Source organism: Neophocaena asiaeorientalis, unplaced genomic scaffold (assembly GCF_003031525.2).
Source record: "Neophocaena asiaeorientalis asiaeorientalis breed wild unplaced genomic scaffold, Neophocaena_asiaeorientalis_V1.1 scaffold130, whole genome shotgun sequence".
NCBI classification, from domain to species: Eukaryota; Metazoa; Chordata; class Mammalia; order Artiodactyla; family Phocoenidae; genus Neophocaena; species Neophocaena asiaeorientalis.
Window position 1 is genome coordinate 12,005,421 of NW_020173397.1, and position 21,724 is coordinate 12,027,144.

At 41.8% G+C, this 21,724-nt stretch overlaps 1 protein-coding gene across 1 annotated transcript in view; it reads left to right on the top strand.

The window, feature by feature from the left end:
- Nucleotides 1–1,446: 1,446 nt before the first annotated feature.
- The window catches only part of TAFA4 (TAFA chemokine like family member 4), a 125,524-nt gene continuing 105,246 nt past the window's right edge, over nt 1,447–21,724 (top strand). The window contains exons 1-2 of the mRNA XM_024747085.1: nt 1,447–1,460; nt 7,118–7,233. Coding sequence (XP_024602853.1) covers nt 1,447–1,460; nt 7,118–7,233 — 130 coding nt within the window. The remainder of the gene's footprint in view (nt 1,461–7,117; nt 7,234–21,724) is intronic.

The window sequence follows — 21,724 nt, forward strand, 5'->3', positions numbered from 1 at the left end:
GTTTTTTTTTTTTTTTCGAATACCTTATATTTATACAGTTATTCAAAGCCACTTCCCTCTCGTGGCGCTGATGACTCAAGGCCTCCCCTGTCTCTCCTGTAGCCCCGAATGGATGGATCTCAAGTCTATCACCTAAAGTGGTCTCTAGACAAACATCTGTAAAGGGGCATCCAAAGAAGAGAAGAATCTCAGTTGTGCTTGTTGGTGGATTTGTAATGGGTTCCACAGGATTCAATAGTAATTAGACTGTGTTGCAAAGATAATTTTTATGTCATATTTGCAACTTAAATATTTATTGTTGCCCATCATTATTTCTCTCTGATCTCTACCCCGGGGGAGACGTATTTAATTTAGCAACATTAAAAATGGGTAGTTTCGTGGGGTTTTTTTGTTTGTTTTTTTTTCCTTCTTCTTGCGATGTCTTTTGGTTTGGAGTCATCTGAGTCTTTCCTGAAAAATGTTTTCACTGAGTAGAAAAGTTCTTTTAGGTCTGCATTAAAGGACAGTGTTGAGTGTCAATTATGGTATTAACAAGTTTTTCTGTATTTTGGTATGGTGTTTTATGTTGGAAAGATTTTTGCCTTCTGCCTCCCATCAACATTTTTCAAAAAGCATCCTTGCAAATTGTTTTTTTTTTAATTGAAGTATAGTTGATTTACAATATCATGTGAGTTTCAGGTATATAGCAAAGCGATTCAGTTATATATATATACATATCTATATATGTATATATATTTTTGTATATATATATATTCTTTTTTAGATTCTTTTCCCTTACAGGTTATTACAGAATATTGAGTATAGTTCCCTGTGCTATACAGTAGGTCCTTGTTGGTTATTTTATGCGTGGTAGTGTGTCTTGCAAATTGTTTAGCATCATCAGGTTTATATCACACAAACGTAGGAACTCAGATCTTCATGCTGGCTTTTCCACTGCTCTGTGAACTTGGGCGAGTTGTAGAACTCTTGGGATTGGATTACCTCCAATTTCATTTTCATCCCATTGTTAATGAAATGAGAGTGAAATTTTGCATGGTTTAGACCGTCTGTCAACTTGGGGATGCCTTTGCTCCGGAGGGAACTTCTACTTTAAAACTATATTATGTTAACTAATATGTGGCTAGTTAATAAGTGTAGAATTCTGTATCTTCCTCCCCTCTGCTCCGTCTGTTAGGACACTTTACAAATGTGGATGTGTTTGGCTGTCTACCGCTTGCCTGAAAATGCAGGTGGCATTGTAAAAAACCCACAATTTTGCTACTGGAAATCTACATCATTTCAGCATTAAAAGGCTAATGGATTCCTGTCTTTTTTGTTTTTTAAAATAGGTCTTCCAAGCTAAGATAATTTTTTGGAACTGCAGAAGTGGTCCTAGCTACCAATGGGAATTTGGAGTCACTCTGAAATACATCCTGGAATAATTGTGTTTGACTGGAACCAAATCTTATGAAGTCTCCAAGGTAAAATGATTTTAACACATACCTAGAGATGGTATCTTTACGAAGCATAAAGAATTTAGCCAAACTGAGTATCTTAGAGTTGATGATCCTTTATAAAAGCCTTCTTTTTATGTTGAATTTCTGGGAATTTGGGGAGGTTAAAAAATTTTAGCTCTCATCTTTGAAATTATTTCAGTTTGTAAGGCAGTGTTTCAGCTCTTCAGCAGGGTAAATGGTGATATTTTTAAGGTAAAGCGATTTTGTTTCACATTTGGGCAAAATTGTTCAATGTAGAAGAAATTGAGGTATCACAGTAGATGTAGTAGGTGAGAAATCCTTTTACTGGCAGAGGGGGTCCTAGATTATTGAATGAAATAAAGAATCATTGCTCAATAGCTGCCCACTTATCTGTAGGCATTTCTCTGGGGAATCATAGCTATTGTTAAGTAAATACTTAACTTATAAATACTTTAGGCACTGGGAATTTGTAACTATTCAACCCGCACTGGTACGTAGAGTTGTCCATGAAGAAGAAGTTAGGAATTATCATCCGAGATTAGGAACAGTGGCCCTTGAGACTTTTGATTTGGGGTTTGCTGTTGGGATCCAACCAGGAAAACAGAAACCATCCTGATAATGTGGAACAGAGGGAAATGAATTCAGGGAACTGGTTACACATGTGATGGGAGAGTCAGAGACGTTAAGCAGAAGATACAGAGGCAGCCCAGAGATCAGCAACAGCGGGAAGCTTCTGCCATCCTGAGGCTGGTGGGACATAGGAGGGCAGTACTGCTGATCAGTGCTTAGGGGAAGGGACCTTCAGCAGCAGCTGGATCCATAGTGGGCCCTTCTCTTGGAAATTGGCACTGTGGAGGAGAAATGGCCACTCCATAGCACCTACCAAGACAGAGAAGGTGGGGAGAAATACCCTGCCCTTTCCCTTCCACCCTCCAGGCTCCAGCCAGGGTCTCCTATTGGTTAAGCCCAGCCAGGAGCCAGGTGATTCAGGAGGCTGGGAAATGCAGTGTATGGGTGTTACCCAGGGGAAGGGGAAAGAATGGTTCTGAGGGCAAAACAGGCCCAGGCTGGCATAGAGTTTATATTTGAAACCTCTTCCCATGACATTTTAATGAGCGTGGCACAGGCTTTTCTACCTCAGAGGATGGGTCTTCTCTTGAGGCTGATTCTCCCAGCCCCACCAAGTAAATTATGCATATGCCCTGGAATCTTCTGTCTGAAGATGGACAGTAGTGGTCTGTGATGCACTGCCCAGAAGCCCCTTCAGGAATGAAGGATTTATTCCCTCAACCGTTGGAAGTATTACAGAAGATGGCCTACAGCTTCTTTGAATTGTCCTCAATTCAAAGAGCCTCCTTCTTGCTGGGGGACTCGCCCAACGATCCAGTGGTTAAGACTCCACACTTCCAATGCAGGGGGCGCAGGTTCAATCCCTGGTCAGGGAACTAAGATTCCACATGCCATGTGCTGTGGCCAAAAACAAACAAACAAACAAAACAAAACAAAGAGCCTCCTTGCTGAAGATTTAAGATTTTCCCTTATGTCCAAGTATAAAGGCCTGGCCCCTCACTCCAACTTGGTACCGCAGAGAAGGGGCGTCTCAGCTTTGGAACTCTCCGTAGGGTTATCCGAGGCTGTTTCCTCCTTCTGTCCTGCCTTCTTCTCGCCCCTTCCCTTCCGCAGGTGATTCTCCCTAGAGCATCCTTTAAATAACCCCCTGCTCATCAATTTCCATCTCACAGTTGGCCTCCCAGGGTAACCAACCTTTGAGACTCAGATCATCTCAGACATGCTCTCCAGATTTGGTAAACTCCGTTCAGACAAGTTTAGGTGATGCAGGGACTGATAAACACATGGAGACTGAATTTCACTTATGCTTTAGGTGGGAGGGATTATAGCTCACCTGAAAGACCTAGTCTGAATTTGGAGACTCTAAATTGGGTGGGGCACTGTGGTTAGAGGGAGGGCAGCCAACCCACCAAGCAGGAAAAAGTGGAGGATAGAAAAGTTAAGAAGCCAGTAGGAGACCCGTTGTTTTAAACTGTTAAACTTGGCAGATTTGTTATACAGCAATAGAAAACTAGTACTCCATTCATTTGACTCTTTGAAAGTTTGCTTTTTGGGCCACTAATTGCTACAAACTGGAAACCGGGGTACCTGATCCAGCTTGCAAATGTGTTTTGTTCAGTCTGCACTGTGGTCTTTTTTTTTTTTTATTTTAAAATCTATTTATTTATTTTTATTTTTGGCTGTGTTGGGTCTTCATTGCTGTGTGTGGGCTTTCTCTAGTTGTGGCGAGCAGGGGCTACTCTTCATTGCGGAGCGCGGGCTTCTCATTGCGGTGGCTTCTCTTGTGGAGGAGCACAGGCTCTAGGCACGCGGGCTTCAGTAGTTGTGGCTCGCGGGCTCTAGAGCACAGGCTCAGTAGTTGTGGCGCACGGGCTTAGTTGCTCCACGGCATGTGGGATCTTCCTGGACCAGGGCTCGAACCCGTGTCCCCTTCATTGGCAGACAGATTCTTAACCACTGCTCCACCAGGGAAGCTATGCACTGTGCTTTTAAAACAAAGAAAATGGGGCTTCCCTGGTGGCGCGGTGGTTGAGAGTCCGCCTGCCGATGCAGGGGACACGGGTTCGTGCCCTGGTCCGGGAAGATCCCACATGCCGCGGAGCAGCTGGGCCCGTGAGCCATGGCCGCTGAGCCTGCGTGTCTGGAGCCTGTGCTCCGCAACGGGAGAGGCCACAACAGTGAGTGGCCCACGTACCCGCCCCCCAAAAAACAAAAAACAGAAAAAACAAAGAAAATGGAATTACTTGCCGACATATAAAGTGTGTAGACTGCATATCAGAAAACGGCTTTTCTTTAAAAGTCGTTCCTGGCATCACTTGGAGCAGCTGCTCCTAGACAGGTCTCTACACTACCTACTGTTCACCAGTGCTTTTGACCCAGGCAGCCTACGCATTTATTTAGAGATATTTGAATTTTTGATCCTTGAGTAAGAGGGATAAGCCTTTGTAACAATTAGATGAGTAACTGATATTGGGGTTAACAGCTGAAATTTTAAAACATTATCGGTGAGAGGGGCTTCCCTGGTGGCGCAGTGGTTGCGAGCCCGCCTGCCGATGCAGGGGACACGGGTTCGTGCCCCGGTCCGGGAAGATCCCACATGCCGCAGAGCGGCTGGGCCCGTGAGCCATGGCCGCTGAGCCTGCGCGTCCGGAGCCTGTGCTCCGCAACGGGAGAGGCCACAACAGTGAGAGGCCCACGTACCGCAAAAAAAAAAAAAAAAAAAAACATTATCGGTGAGATAGAGCACCTCATTCAAAAATTAGCAAATATGGAATTCTGAACCTACATGCTTTCCCTGTTAGTAATAAATTAATAATCAATTTCCTGAAGTGGAAATATAATTAAACAATAGCACCTCAAGCTCACATAGGCTTACGTGTATATTCTTTGCCACCTTTAAAACTGATCCTAGGGTTCCTACTTACCACGTGTGTGTGCCAAGGTGGGGGAGACAGAATACATGCTTTGTAAAATTAAGGCATGTGCAGGCCCTTCAAAGCAAAGAGACCCTATGTTTCCAGGTAGGTTTAAAATTTTCAGGGTTTCCAAGGCAAGGGGCAAAAAGATGTCAAGCTTTGAGTCCCTTTTAACGCCGTGCTCTTCAAAGATAATCTTAGAATCTTGTCTTACTGTGGTTGCTTAAAAGGCAGATTGAGTCTCAAATCAGGGAGCAATACGAGATCTTTCAACAAGATCTATTTGACTAACTTGTGAGAGGTCACAACCTACTTCCCAGAGTGTGATGTGGGCACCAGGTCCCCAAGGCTGTGCCTTCCCTTGAGCATGGAATCATGGTTCTGGTTGAGGCACTGTGTGACTGACAGCCGTGGGGTGGCTAGACCCTTCCTTCCAGGATTTCCTCAGAAGCTTTGCCTCTAGTGTTACCCAAACAGGGATCCATCCCCATGGGCCATGTCTTTATTGTCTGCCCATGAGCGTTTATACATCTTGTGTATGTGAAAAGGGGGTTCCTTTGATCCTCTGTGGTGGATGTTTTATCCTAAATACCGTGAGACATGTGCCAGGCAGAACCTAGTATCACTGGAGTTTCAAACGCCAAGAACTCTGACTCTTGCTTGAAAAAGTTAATAAAAAAAAAATAGCAAAGATAAAAGTTAATCAAGTGCTATCTAATTTCTCTATAATATCAAAAAGGGCAGAAAGTTAGGGAGAGGGTTGGAATGCATACTGGCTATTTTCTTTTTACTTACTCTTTTTTGGGGGGGAGGAGTTGTTTTAGAATAGACCACACAACCATATCTGTGACCTGAATTGTCTTTGAGCAACTGTCTGGGTGTTGTCCATTCATATGAGGTGAAGTTTATTTTCCCAGGTTTATTGAGATGTAATTGACACATAACACTGTGTATGTTTAAGGTGTACACTGTGTTGATTTAATGATGGTCAATTGCAAAATGATTCTCAGCATAGTATCAGCTACCACCTTCCTACTATCACATAGTTACCTTTTTTAAAAATTATTTTTTGGTGATGAGAACATTTTTCTTAGCAACATTCAAGTATATGATACAGTATTATTAACTATAATCACCATGCTATACATTAGATCCCCAAACTTGTTAATCATGTAACTGAAATATTTGACCTTGGGCTAATATCTACCCATTTTCCTCACTCTCAACCCTTCGTAACCACCATGCTACTTAACCTGTTTCTCTGAGTCTGTCTTTTTTAGATTCCATGTGTAAGTGAGATCATACAGTATCTGTCTTTGTCTGACTTATTTCACTTAGCAATAATGCCCTTAAGGTCCATCTAAAATTTTGTATATGGCAAGATTTCCTTTTTTCTCATTGCTGAATAATATTTCATCATATCTATCTCACATCTTCTTTATCCATTTATCTGTTGACATCTATATGAAGTTGTTTCTCTATTCAACTGTACTTGCTCATATTCCCATCAAACTTTGAGATTGGATTAATAAACTATTCAGCCAGGCTTCTAGGCAGAGGGCATTAATAAACAGAGGAACCAGGGGAAATCTCTTGAGCCTGGTGTGAAAATTTCTGTGTTTTTTTCTGATGAGGAAACCACATATCTTCTATTTGAATCCGGCTCTAAGTATGTCGCTTTTAAAATTTCATGCTATAAAATAGTATATAACGCCCATGTTCTATCAGGGCCACTCAGGCTACACTCTAGGGATTCATAAATAGACCTCTCACCGAGGCATGTAGCTAACTTCGAAAACTTTTACACAGGGAGATCAGCTCAGTGCTTTGTGACCAGCTAGAGGGGTGGGATAGGGAGGGTGGGAGGGAGATGCAAGAGGGAGAGGATGTGGGGATATATGTATGCATATAGCTGATTCACTTTGTTATACAGCAGAAACTAACACAACACTGTAAAGCAATTATACTCCAATAAAGATGTTAAAAAAAGGTATTTATTGAAAATTGAGTGAATGGACAGTGCAAATAAGGTTGGATTGGCCTTCAGTTTCCTTGTGGGGGAAGAAGTCCATAGTTGAGCATCATCCACTGCTTTCCCCACCTTCTCAGGATGGTGTTTGCTGAAAAGCCTTGTGTCACTCAGCCCTCCCTAACTGCATCCTGCTTTCTTTCCAGGATGAGAGTCTGTGCTAGGTCGGTCTTGCTGTCTCACTGGCTCTTTCTGGCCTATGTGTTAATGGTGTGCTGTAAGCTGATGTCTGCCTCCAGCCAGCATCTCCGGGGACACGCAGGTAAGCCCTTTAAGCTCATTGCGCGCCACTGAGATCAAGTAATAAAACCCTTTCAAACACCAAAGCCCACATTTTATTTTATTATTTAAAATTTTTTTTAATTTAATTTATTTATTTTTGGCTGTGTTGGGTCTTCGTTGCTGTGCGTGGGCTTTCTCTAGTTGCAGTGAGCAGGGAGCTACCCTTCATTGCAGTGCATGGGCTTCTCATTGTGGTGGCTTCTCTTGTTGTGCAGCACAGGTTCTAGGCACATGGGCCTCAGTAGTTGTGGCACGTGGGCTCAGTAGTTGTGGCTCGCAGGCTCTAGAGCACAGGCTCATTAGTTGTGGCACATGGGCTTAGTTGCTCCGCGGCATGTGGGATCTTCCCCGACCAGGATTCGAACGCATGTCCCTTGCGGGTTCAAATCCCACAGGGATTCTTAACTACTGTGCCACCAGGGAAGCCCCCTAAGCCCACATTTTAGACACAGGTAATTGACAAAATCTTTTGATGGTGTGTAACTAACCAGAGGAAGCATGAAATGCAACAGGGTAAAGCAGTTTAAGGGTTTGATGCTTAAAGCGTGTTGTTCTGGACATCTATCTAAAATGTCCTCCAGGTTTTTCCTTTTTTACCTTCCTGAGTACACTTTCATTTTTTCAGTGATTTTTCTCAAAGAATCCTGGAAAACCAGCAGCACTTTGTGATTATATACTCCATCTTCCTTTGAAGGCAGAACATCTTCATTAATAAACTTAAATGAACACTTCCAGGGCTATAGTGAAGGGAGCTTTCAGATAATTTTAAAACCCCTTTAAGAAAAGATGGTGAATGATTGAGAAAGAAAGGAACAAAAGAAAAAAAAAGCGGTGGTCACTTTTACACAGGACCTAAAATAGAATGTCTGAAGTTTTAGAGAATCATTCTGTTAATTTCTAGTGAGACCCATGGCTGTAGTTGCTTATTTCTAAAGAAAGATGAAAATAATCAGTAAAGTACCTGTGTGTGTGTGTTCCTGTGTGTTTCTTGTCCCCTTTCCTTGTTACATCTACATTTAAAGTGACACAGACTTGGAAACTCCCCCGAGAATTGTGTTTTCCTAAATAATTCACATTTGTCAGTGGACTTGTCAAGCAATTAATTTGCTGTCTCTGCTTCAGTAATTGGAGGTGTGGCAGTGCCAGGCATGCTTTGACTTTTTAGTGAAAGAGTGAAGCTTGAGCCCTAAACTATGTATGCAGGATTGTAAAGTCTCTCTCCAAGAAAGTATGTAGAGAAGCTTGTTAGTTATCCTTACCCTCAGATATACAGCAGGTGAAGCTCTCTACTTACTTATTCTGATAAGTTAAGGTTAAGATTTAATTTTAGGCTTAAGTTTCTCTTTTAAATAAAGTTATTTGTGTATTTTTGGCTGCATTGGTTGTTCGTTGCTGACGCAGGCTTTCTTTAGTTGCAGCAAGGGGGGCTACTCTTCATTGCGGTATGTGGGCTTCTCATTGCGGTGGCTTCTCTTGTGGCAGAGCACGGCCTCTAGGCGCACGGGGCTCAGTAGTTGTGGCTCGCAGCCTCTAGAGTGCAGGCTCAGTAGTTGTGGCGCACGGGTTCAGTTGATCCATGGCATGTGGGATATTCCTGGACCAGGGCTGGAACCTGTGCCCTCTGCATTGGCAGGCGGATTCTTAACCACTGCGCCACCAGGGAAGTCCTAGGCTTAAGTTTTTAAACTCTCTCATGACTCAATTGTCCTTAAGCAATAGTTTCAAGAAGACAAGAAAATTAATGATTGAAATTTTAATGAATCAGCATAAAATCAATACCATTTGGCTGCTGTGAAAGTGCCCAGGGCTGGTTGGTTATTGTGCTGTGTATATTTTGGTGAGCTTGCTCTCAAGGATAGAGAATTTGAAGTCATCAGTCTTACCTGTTTGATACACATCTCGTTTCTTGGGTGCAGGTAGAGAGTCAGGCTAGTAAAGAAGCAAAGCATTTCGGGGTGGGGAGTTATCACCAGCACATTTCCAGATGTCAGAGAGATTATGATGAAAAATGATTAAACTTGGAGGAAACAGGGGACATGACTGAACCTTCAATATTTCTTTATTTCAATATTCACTTATTAAAAGGCATTATACTTAGGTTTTTTTTCTTCCAGGTTAGATTACTTATTTTTATCACCCCTCCACACCCAACATATACACACTGGTAGTCTTTTTAAAAAATTTTTATTGGAATATAGTTTATTTACAATGTTGTGTTAGTTTCAGGTGTACAGCAAAGTGAATCTGTTATACATATATCCATTCTTTTTAAAGATTCTTTTCCCATACATTCCATTACAGAGTATTGGGTAGAGCTCCCTGTGCTATACAGCAGGTTATTGTTAGTTACCTATTTTTTTAATTAGTTATCTGTTTTATACATATTAGTGTATATATGTCAATCCCAATCTCCCAATTTATCCCCCCAGCCCCCCAGCCCCCGACATTGGTAGTCTTTATGCGAACCTTCACTTTTAAATCTTTGTGGCAATCCTCATTTCATACCATAACCCTTTAAAGTTGGAAAACGTGGAACTGTAGTGATAAATCTAAATTAAGATTAGAATTGTGTACGCAAGAGATGCAGTGTCTCCCATGTAAGCAAAGACCCTCCTGCAACAGGGAGGGTGAGAAGTCTGAGCAAAGCCTTGGCAAGTTTTGCACAAGAAATGAAATTTTCATCTTAGACTTTCTAGATGATTTTATTTGGATTCTCAGCCCATTTTTGGTTTCTTTTTGTCTTTTGGGGGATTCTTCCTGCTTTCGTTTTTGGAACTTAAGTCCTTCTCACACCTTATCTTAACAACCATCAAAGCAATCAGGACTGGTTCCTGCCCACAATGGGCTCTGTTCTCTCACTGGGGCTGCAGGCTGCATGAAGAACCATCTTTACAGAAGTACAGACGTGCCTCGTTTTATTGCACTTAGCTTCTTTCTTACACTTTGCAGATCTTGCATTTTTTACAAATGCAGCGTCTTTTGGTGCCATTTTTCCAACAGCATTTGCTCACTTCACGTCTCTGTGTCACGTTTTGGTGATCTTCGCAATATTTCAAACTTTTGCATTTTTACTCTGTTCGTTGTGGTGACCTGTGATCCATGATCTTTGATGTGACCCTTGCAGAAAGATTATGGCTCGCTGAAGTTTCAGATGATGGGTAGCATTTACAGCTTTGAAGTATTTTAGAATGAAGGTATGTGAGTTGTTTTTTCAGACATAATCCTATTGCATACTTAATTGACTACAGTATAGTGTAAACATAACTTTTATATGCACTAGGAAACCAAAACTTTCACGTCTTGCTTTATTGCGATATTCCCTTTATTGTGCGGGTCTGGAATCAAATTGGCAAAATCCCTGAGGCCTGCCTGTACCCTTTGCATACCCGCAGATGAGGGCTCCTGAATCCTGTGGAGTCTTACTCCCTCGCGGGTTTCTTAAGCTGTGTCCTTGATGCCTGGAATATAATGGGTGCTAAATGAATATATATTAATAGGCTCATTTTGCCCATTTGTCACCCTGTGATCAATGACGTAGTTTTCTCCTGGTGGTAAAAATTCCAGAAAATAATAGGCAGGTGTGAAAGGATAGGCTTTTAACTTTTTGTTGACTATTAGGGTTCTCCAGAGAAACGGAACCAACACAACTAGTTTATTATTGATTTAAGGTATTGGCTCACACAGCTATGGAGGTTGAGGAGTCTCATGACCTGCAGTCTGCAAGCTGGAGACCCAGGAAAACCAATGATGTGGTTCAAAGGCCTGAGAGCCAGAGAGGCAATGGTGTAGATTCCAGCCTGAGTCTGAAGGCCTGAGGTCCAGGAGCACAGAGGGCAGGAGATGGTCAATGTCCCAGCTCAACAACCAGGCAAAGAACAAATTCAACCTTCTTCTGCTTTTTTGTTCTACTCAAGTCCTCAAGGGATTGGATGAGGCTCACCCACAACGGGGAGGGCCATTGGCTTCACTCAGCCCCCAGCTCAAATGCTAACCTCTTCCAGAAACACCTTCACAGACACATACAGAAATAATGTTTAAGCAGATATCTGGGTGTCCCCTGGCCCAGTCACATTGTTAATTTCATATAGCCTTCTAGGTATTGTTTTATGTAGTCATCTATATTTTATATATTTTCTATACTGTTTTAGATTTTATGTATCCACACACCTATCCTTCTAGAAAAAGGCATGTATATACCAGTATGTGTGTATGCACAGATGTCTCTTTATGCACCCTGTTTTGTGCCTTGATTTTTTTTCCCCATTTAACAATAAAGTTTAGAGGTCTTTTCATGTGAGTGCGTGCAGATCTGTATCACTCCCTGTAACATTGCATAGTCATCTGTTGTATGGATGTGCCATAAGTTATTTGATCACTCCCAATTTTGGTGGACATATCGCTTGTTACCATATTGGTACGAATATGTATGTCCTGACTTCAGATGAATTCCTAATAGTGAGATTGCTGAATTAAAGTGCATGTAAATGTATGGGAGTAGGCTAATCTCTGTGACACATAGACCAAGTAAATATACATAATGGCTTAAATAAAAGAAATTGTATTTCTTGCTCATGAGTGCTGGGTGGGTAATACGTCAGCTGGATGTCCTCTACTGTGGTCTTCTTGGAACCACAGTGGATGGAAGTTCTAGTGTTTTCAACCCGCGGCCTTAAGGGTTGTTCTAGAGTGGTCTTCATTCCAGCCAGCTGGAAGGGAAGTGGGCGTGGAGGATACACCTGGGAGGTGTTGATGAACGGGGTTAGATGCTGACTGCGTCCCTTGAATTGTCCTGCCATTGGCTGCAGCTGAGGCCCATGGCCACACCTTACTGCCTGGGCTGCTGGGAAACATACCCTAGCTGTGGGCCCAGTTCAAAGAGAAGACAATGAGTTTTGGTGAGTATCCTGCAGCTTTTGACACAACGCATTAAAGTTTTGATAGTGCAAAGTGCCCTCCCAGACTTCTGGACTTAGTTATACTTACACCAGCAGTAATAGTACGATAACCCCCGTTTCCCCAGACCCTCATCAACTCTGGGTGCTATCGGTCTTACTGTTTTGCAAGTATGGTAATGAAAACTGCTGTTGGATTGTCTTGCAACTCTTTTTTTTTTGCGGTACCCGGGCCTCTCACTGTTGTGGCCTCTCCCGTTGCGGAGCACAGGCTCCGGGCGTGCAGGCTCAGCGGCCACGGCTCACGGGCCCAGCCGCTCCGCGGCATGTGGGATCTTCGCGTTCCAGGGCACAAACCCGTGTCCCCTGCATCGGCAGGTGGACTCTCAACCACTGCGCCACCAGGGAAGCCCTTGCAACTCTTCTTGACCAAGTACTCAGTGTGCTGGGGGACTATTTGTTTGTTCTTCTTTGCACTATCTTATCCTTTATCCGTTTTTGTCTTGGCTCTATTGATTGTTTACTTGTCGATTTGTGAAAGCTCTTTGAAAATTGAGGACACCCGAGTACTTTGATCCTCATTTCCTTGTTTCTTCCTGCTTTTCCTTTGCCCACTACTCCCGTTCTAGTAACGCTGTGTATTCCAGCAGGCTGTGTGAGTGAGTGAGTGAGTGTGTGTGTCTGTGTGTGTGTGTGTGTGTGTGTGTGTGTGTGTGAGAGAGAGAGAGAGAGAGAGAGAGAGAGAGAGAGAGAGGTGGACAGAGAGGGAACTGGCGGTGGCAGGGAGGTGTTGTACATTTCTCTGATGACCTTGCAGTGGCCATGTGGAGTTTCTTCCCAGAATTGCGCTCAGCTGGTGACAAAGTCAAGGGTCAGACCTGAGAAACTCTGGTCAGATTTTTGGGTGTATCTGAAACAGCCTGAGAGCGGGAGCAAGTTGCAGAGAGTTAACTGAAGAAGCCTCTGTGCGGTGTCCAGAGGACCCCCTGACACTGTCCCAAGAGTTTGTGGTTCATGCTGGCCAATTAGGGAACTGTGTCCCTAGGAAACCCTAGTTGGAAGTTTTTTGGATGCTTTTAATGGCTCAGATTAGGAAAGTGGCTTGTTGATGGCTGTGTATGAACAAGGAGATATTTTACAATCCCATTTCCACTCATACCTCTAAGACAGAGAGGGAGGGGAAGAATGTGGGACACTGCCCCTAATTTGGGCAGATCGGATGGGATATTGTTAGGTGTGGACCGAAGTTTCATTTTAGTTCAAGTGTAAGAAACAAAAACACACCTAATTTTCACAGAATTGGTGGTAGGAATCTTTCTTTAAGGCACATGGCATTGATAATCTTTCACAAGAGTCCAGAGGTAGTATCTTTAAGGAATTAGAAAACACAAAAGGCCATTTTGTTGCTTTTAAAATCCTACCTGACATAATAATTGAGTAGGAGACATGGGCTTCTGTAGCCCAATCTGTAGGAAAGGTGTGAGAGCCATTTGGTAGGTTAGTTTCTTTTAAAAGGAAGCAGAGTTAACTCTATTATTTCTTCAACTAGCAATTTGTCCTTTAGTTCCCTGTCTCGCCCCTCCCCAGCCCCATATGTAACATCATTTCCCCATGAGAAGGCAGCACATATAATGCAGTGGAAAGATGCTGATAGGTTCAGAAACTTGAGAGTCATTTGAAATTAATTAGCTGGTTACATGATGAGTTTGGGACCCGAAACACCCTACATCCTGGAGATTTATCTCTGGGAATATTCGGACACTTCAAAAATTAAAATTTTCCCCTTTGAAAACAGAAGCATAGCTACTTTTCCATTATAGCTGAGAGAGTTGGGAACTGGGGTGCTGCTGGTTTACAAGTTCATTTTAATAGTTCCATTTCTCCAGAGAGCTTTAAGTATGACTGGTTTGGGGTGTTTTCATTCCAGCAGATGCCATGGTGCCTAGCTGCTGTTTAATATACTCTGTTACGCTGTAAAATCTCTTATTTAATATAGTCTGTCCAAAGTATTAAGGGCCCAAGAAACTGGAGCACAACTGAGAATGAGGCAGCAAAGCATAGGGGGTCTGGAGTCAAACATAACCCTGGTTATGCCACATCCCAGCTGTGTGACCTTATCCAGGTCACTTAACCTCTCTGAATTTGCTTCATTATCTGTAAAAATAAAATGATGTACGTGCCTACCTTATGGAGTTATTGGAATGATTAGCTAAGAAAGTAGGTGAAGGGATTAGTACATAGTAAACACTCAATAAATGGTAGCTATTTTCATATTTAGAGGCGTCCGAAATGAAAAGGAGTCTGGAAATTTTCAAGGAGTGATTGACGGCTTTGTATGTGTAGGGAGATGTGATCAGTGGCTTAAGGTTTGAAGCTTTATCGTGTACAAGAGAAAAAGGCTTGTTTTTCATTGTCCTAGAAGCTGACTATAATGAAGACAGTTTCTTTATGAATACTGGGGTTTCAGCCCAACCTTAAGAAAAAAGAAATTTCTAACAAACAAGGCTTCAAAAGCTGAAAACAGAGTGACCGAAGGATGCTGAGAGCCCTTTTACCTGCTGGCCTTCAGCCAGATCTTCTGTAGAGGGGGCACCTCACTCTTGGGGGCTGGTGTCAAAAATTGTGACAGGTCTGAGATTTCTTGCAGGCTAACAGGATAGCATGTCAGTTTCCTGGATGCTTGCAGAAGACATGAGATCCCTGGGTCAGAGAAGAAGGATTTATTCTCACTGCGCACTAAGCAGCAGGCATCCAGGTTAGCTTACATTCTCCTTTCATACTTGGGCTGGTTAAAAAAACCTCTTTGGGGCTCAGTCTCTTCTTCTGTAAAGTGGGGATAATAAACAATAAAAGTCATCCTTAAAGAGCTGTAATGAGGAGTCACTTAATACTGGGAAAGTGCTCAGAATTGTGTTTGCGCAGTAAGTGTTTAATAAATGTTAGTCATCTTTATTGAGAACTGCCTTCTCCTTTTGAGTGAATCCCGTTTTATAGAGATTCTGTAATGTTTAAATTTATGGAGATTTAGGTTTTCTCTTTTCTCTGTTATAAATGATATATGCAGAATATGAATGTTGTTGGGCTTGTGTGCTTTGGTGCCTTGTGTTGTCTTTAACTTTGGTTAAATTGTATGAAGAGCGCACCTAAGTATGAAGAGTGCACCTATTTCTGTCCCCTATAAAGGCTGAATTTTTATAGGAACCCTGCTGATGATTTTGATTGGAATGACTATTTTAGCCCTAATCTTCCTAATAGAAGAAACTTCTATTTCTTTCCAAGCAATACAGATGGTTTTGAAAAATATTTTGTCTGCATTGCCAGAGTTCTGACACTAGGGGGCAGGCAAGGCTTAGAAGAGCTAAATAGCGAGAAGCGGGACTCTAGCCTGATGCAGCCATTGTCTAACAGAAATGGGGGAGCCACATATGGAATTTTAAATGTTTTATAACCACATTTAAAAAGTAAAAAGAAATACGTAGGTTAATTTTAATAGTGTATTTTATTTAATCTAACACACCCAAATATGATCATTTCAACCTGTGGCCCAAGCCACATTCTAAGGACTCAATAGCTACATGCAGCCAGAGGCCAGTGTAATCTGTTTAGTACAGGGTAATGAATTGGGTCTTAGCATTACTTTCTGAAAGATTAGAATTATGACTTACATATATTTTCATGGGTCAGTCCATGGGCACAATGTATTATCTCCCTTTATTTCACTTAATTTCTTTTCATGTTTTTGGTTTTAGTTCTTTTTATTTTCTTCCTAAATGATTGCATGTAAATTCAGTAAAAACGCCAGGTAAGTGGGGTTTGTAGCCCTCATAAAGGGTGGGGAAAATGGTTCCATTTCCTAATGAACTGCCCATATGATCATTCTTTGCAAGAGCATATTTTTTAGGGAGAGAGAAGTAGCAGGATAATTTGAAAGTGTATGTGTGTGCGTTGGTGTGAGTGATGGCTTCAGCCATGAAGACGTTTTAAAATAAATTAATTTATTTTTGGCTGCATTGGGTCTTTGGTGTGTGCGGGCTTTCTCTAGTTGCAGTGCGCGGGCTTCTCATTGCAGTGGCTTCTCTTGTTGAGCAGCACGGGCTCTAGTCCTGTGTGCTTCAGTAGTTGTGGCATGCAGGCTCAGTAGTTGTGGCTCGCTGGCTCTAGAGTGCAGGCTCAGTAGTTGTGGTGCACGGGCTTAGCTGCTCCGTGGCATGTGGGATCTTCCCGGACCAGGGCTTGAACCTGTGTCCCTTGCATTGGCAGGTAGATTCTTAACCACTGCGCCACCAGGGAAGCCCAGCCATTAAGTCGTAAAGTTATTCCCTGGAAGCTTACTTTGACCCATAATCAGTGTTTATCCACTGGAGTGAAATCCAGTGGTACAGTTTTTTTTTGTTTTTTTTTTTGCGGTACGCGGGCCTCTCACTGTTGTGGCCTCTCCCACTGCGGAGCACAGGCTCCGGACGCGCAGGCTCAGTGGCCATGGCTCACGGGCCCAGCCACTCTGCGGCATATGGGATCTTCCTGGACCGGGGCACGAACCCGTGTCCCCTGCATCGGCAGGCGGACTCCCAACCACTGCGCCACCAGGGAAGCCCAGATACAGTTTTAATATGGTTTCTTCCATGACTGTTTCCATCTTCCTGCCCTGCCCCCAATGAATGGTTACTTCTTTAACTGTATGGGTATATTTTTATGTAGGCAATTCTACGGGAATAACCTTTATTTTATAAACAAGAAAAAGATTTTGGAACGGGAGAAAAGCCTGTGTTTTGGTAGTGAAGAGGGCATCTATGTGATGATGCTTACTTGATTATCTGGGGAATTTTCCACTAAAAAGCATGGAGGCCCTACCATATCTACGTTATATTTGAATCTTGCAAGGTGGAGCCCAGTCAACTCTATTTTTTAATAGTTGCCTGGTGGGTGTCAGAACCACTGATTCAGAAGAACAAAAAGTCAGGTTTGACTCAAGCTCTTGTTAAGCTACAGTTTGATTCCAGTGGTGATGAGTCTCCATTTCATTCTCACTACATGTTGCCAGGCTGAGCAGAGGTGTGTTTTCTCCCTCTAGCGGTGACCTCCGTATCCATCTCTTTGGAAGGACTGTGAAGACGCTTGGTCATTTTGCCCTGGCAGGGCTGTTCCTGGATGCTAAAAGCTTGTAGTGTGAGAGATTCCATTGACCTCCCTTGGACCCTACATTATTTTTCTCTAGTTCCATCTTGATAGGCTCGTCTTATTCTCGATGTTTCACAAGAAGGGAAAGGAACAGATTATGTGAGGTGGTAATATTTGACTTCTCATCTCCTTGCCTGCAAGTTCAAATCCCAGTGCCACCGTCAAGGTCAGCTTTGCAAAATATCTGACAGATGAGTGTGCTTCGCTTTCTTTTTCGTGGGGAGGAAGGGTTGTTTCACTGACAGGAGAGTAAAGAATTTTAGTTCCTTAAACGAGCTTGTGAGCCACCCTATGTGGCAGAGCAGGCTTTTTCTCCTGCCCCCTTTTGTGTCTTTGAGGCAGAAGAGGCAACCCACGGCCTTGGAAGAGTTCTCTGGGTAGTTAGGGAAAAGATTCTCCTTACCCTTGAGAAGAAAGTTCCTCTTTCTTCTTTCAAGCCATGCACTTGAACTTATCTAAACAAAGCCTACAATTTGGGGCTTAAAAAACCAGGGGTCAGTATATCATCTGTCAGCATTATCTGAGGAAATAAGAATCTTTTGTCCCATATAAGGAAAATAAAATCATTTGGTAAGAAGAATCAGCAGGGGTAAAGACGGTACGGGAAGGAAAAAGAGGTTTTGTGTCTTTCTAGGTGTAGCTTGGATGCTTGAAATATTTTGGCTCATATGGCGGTCTCAGAATAGCACAAGTAATATTATTAATATTAATTAATTAATATTATTGAATGGATACTCAAAAATCCATTAAAACAGATTAATTCACTCTGAGAAGACTGTGTGTTCAACAGTTAAAAACTTTACCACTCCTTATGCCATGTGCCATCAATGCGTATATTTTAGGGAATGTCTGAAATCAGATGAGAACTATAACCAATTTGAACAGGCTAGGAGGGCCTGAAGGTGGGAGCATCTCGGACTGTGCTCTCTTTTCCTGTTTCTTATCTGTTGTGGAGAGTCAGAAAGGGAAACAGGAGAGAACTTTGTTTCACGAAAAAAATAATATGGGCACAAAATGAAATAAATGAGTAAATCCACCAGCAGGTCATCTTTCTGTAGTTTGTCACTGACTTTGCACAGCTACCTGCTAAAGGGCTGGAAATTAATACCAGCAGTCCAGGGAGGGGGTGGGGGACTTGAACCGCCTGAACTTGGCACAGAGTTAAGGTGTGTGTCTTCTTCCCCCAAACCAAACACAGTTGTACGCTTTGCTATTGGGGAAGCGTTTGCAAGGCATGGTGGAAGCCATTTTTTGCAAGAGGAGCATTGAGAGTCTGATTGGATTTGAGCCATAGAAGTGAACTTGTTGAAGTTTTCTCTGCCTGTCCCCCTCCACAGCTGTCCTGCGGTCATTAGGAAACTTCCAAACTGTCGACCAGTGGAGGCCAGCGACTTTTAATGGGGGATATTCTATGTATTTGAGCTTTTGCTGATCAGTCTTATTTGATAGGAAATAATGACTGTATGTAAAACAAGAAAGCAACAATCAACAATGTTTTTCTAGTTAGTGGACATCTAGAAACTTGAAACATTCACACTCAGCATTTTGGTTGCCAAGTGTGTGTGTGCGTGTGTGTGTGTGTGTGTGCTCCGGAAGAAAAATTACGGAGCTTGATCTCTCCAGGTGGGACCCAAAAGGTTATTAGCCTGTCTCTTCTGTACGTTGTGCTGATCTTGAGTTTGTTTTCCAATGTGCTGACTTGGTGACTCTTGGGTGTGTGACACGTCGGAACCTGGATTGTTTCTCTAAGTCACTGAAACCTTAAGTTGAACCCTATTAATTTTAGAATTTGTGATGATCCTGAAATGATAGGGTTGACATTTACCCATGTGCTGTCTACGAAAGGAGATTTGCTAAGCAAATAAATAGTGTAAATATGTTTGCCTGGGAGCTGTTGAAGTTATCTTAAAAAATTGTCAAGTGCTTTGGAAGCATTTATATAACATGAAATAAAAATGCCTGTGCCTTGGCCCTGTGAGATCCTAGCTATGTGAGTTATTGAATAACAGTTATTCAATCTCTGAGACTTTTGCTCAGTTTGCCTTTCCTGGAAATGGGTATAACAGCACCTTCTATCTCAAAGTGTTTTCGTGAGGTTTAAATAAAATAGTTCAGAGGAAAAGTTGGGGATTCCATTGGGAACTTAATGCATTATTTTGATTTTGTTTTTTTTTAAACAGCTTTATTGAGGTGTAATTGACATACAGTCAACTTTGCATATTTTTAAGTGTACAATTTGGTAAGTTTTAACATATATAATGTATATATGTGTGTGTGTGTGTGTATGTATATATATATATGCACACCCATGAAAACCATCTCCATGATCAAAATAATGAATATACCCATCACCCCTGAAAGTTCTCTTGTGCCCCTTTGTAATCAGTCCCTCTTGCCCCTACCTCCACCGTTGCCAGGCAACTACTGATCTTTTTGCCATTATAGATGAGTTTGCATTTCCTGGAATCGTGTTTAAGTAAAATCATACAAGATGTATTCTTTTTTTGTTTGATTTCTTTCTGCATAGTTGCTTTAGGGTTTATCCGTGGTGTCCTGTGCGTCAGTAGCTCATTTCTTTTAACTGCTGAATAGTAGCCCATCCTGTGTCACACACTGTGTATCCATTCACCTGTTGATGGACGTTTGGGGGTGTTCCCAGTTTTGACTATTACAAGTAGAGGTGTTAGGAACATTTCTTACAAGTGCTTATATGAACATATGCTTTCATTTCTCTTAAGGAAGTACCTAGGGAACAGAATGCCTGGATCATATGGTAGATGTACGATTGACTTTTCAAGAAACTGTCAAACGGTTTTCCAATGTGGTTGTACCAGCTCACACTCCCCCCAACAGAGTAAGAGAGTCTTAGTTCCTTCACATTCCTGTCAGCACTTGGTATGATCTGTATTTTTAATTTTAGCCCTTTCACTAGGTGGTAGTGATATCACATGGTGGTTTTAATTTGCATTTCCCTACTGACTAATGATGTTGTACATCTTACCATTTGCTTATCTGTATATCTGTGAAGTGTCTATTCACATCATTTGCCCATGTTTTTAAAAGTTGGATTGTTTTCTAAATATTGAATTTTGAGAGTTCTTTATATATTCTCAATATAATTTCTTCATCAGAGAAAGGAATTGCAAATATTTTCTCCCAGTCTCTTCATTCTCATAACAGTGTCTTTTGAAAAGCAGATTTTTTTTGGATAAAGTCCCACTTGCCAGTTTGTTCTTTTATGTACCATACTTTTGGTGTCTTTTTGCCTCTAATCTAAGGTCACAAAGCTTGTTTTCTGTGAAACGTTTTAATTTGAGTCTTTACATTTAGGTCTGTGATTCATTTTGAGTTAATTTGTGTATATGTTGTACTTTATTTATATATATTTATTTTTAAAATTTATTTATTTTTTATATTGTACAGCTGCATGTGGTGGCAGGCTTTGTTTTTTTTAAAGAAACCAAAAGGCAAGTAGTTAATATAATAAACATATATGTCATTATGTATAAGCTTGGGTATAGTGGTAACATAGATTACAAATAGAATCACTGTGAACTCATTAGTTATAAATAGAGAACAATAAAAATATGTTGGTTTAGGACTTAAAATGCCACTGTGATGCAACTTTCCAAAACATTTAACTCTATTTACATCGTGGCTGTATTCCTGGAAAATTCAATGTATATTAAAAACATGACAAAGGAAAAAAAACCCACAAAAAACTGTGGATGAATTTATATGTAAAATGTAGCCAAGCTCTGGGCCCAGGGTAATAAAGATTCTTCACCAACATGAATGCCCAGCAAAACATTTGTAGATTGTATGGGACGCAGGACAGTTGTTCATTCGGTGAGACTGCCCTATGCACTGTAACATGTCTAACGTCCAAGCCCCTTATTCCACCCTCCCAATCATTGTGGCAACGGAATACCCTTTCTCCTACAAATTTCCAAAGCACCTGTGGGGCAGTACTGGTCTACCATCTTTGAGCTGGCCCAGCGCTGTTGGAGAGATGGGGCCAGACTGAGTTCTCACTTCACTCTAGCTCTGCATTTATATGGATTGATCATGTCCATTTAAAAGGCTTAGTATACAGTTGGCATTTTCCTTCAACATTTGAAATACACAAAACTTTCACTCCAAAATTCCATTCCTAGGACTTTGTCTTTTCATTCACTCAAGCAATTCTATATACAAACAATGGATAGAAGGATATATATCACCCTTAACAGCAAATGCCTTTGAGTGTAGAGTTGGGAGATTGGGGTATGAAGGGGGGACTTTGACTTTGTACTTTCTTTTTTTAAAAAAATTTTTATATTTTTATACAGCAGGTTCTTATTAGTCATCCATTTTATACACATCAGTGTATACATGTCAACCCCAATCTCCCAATTCATC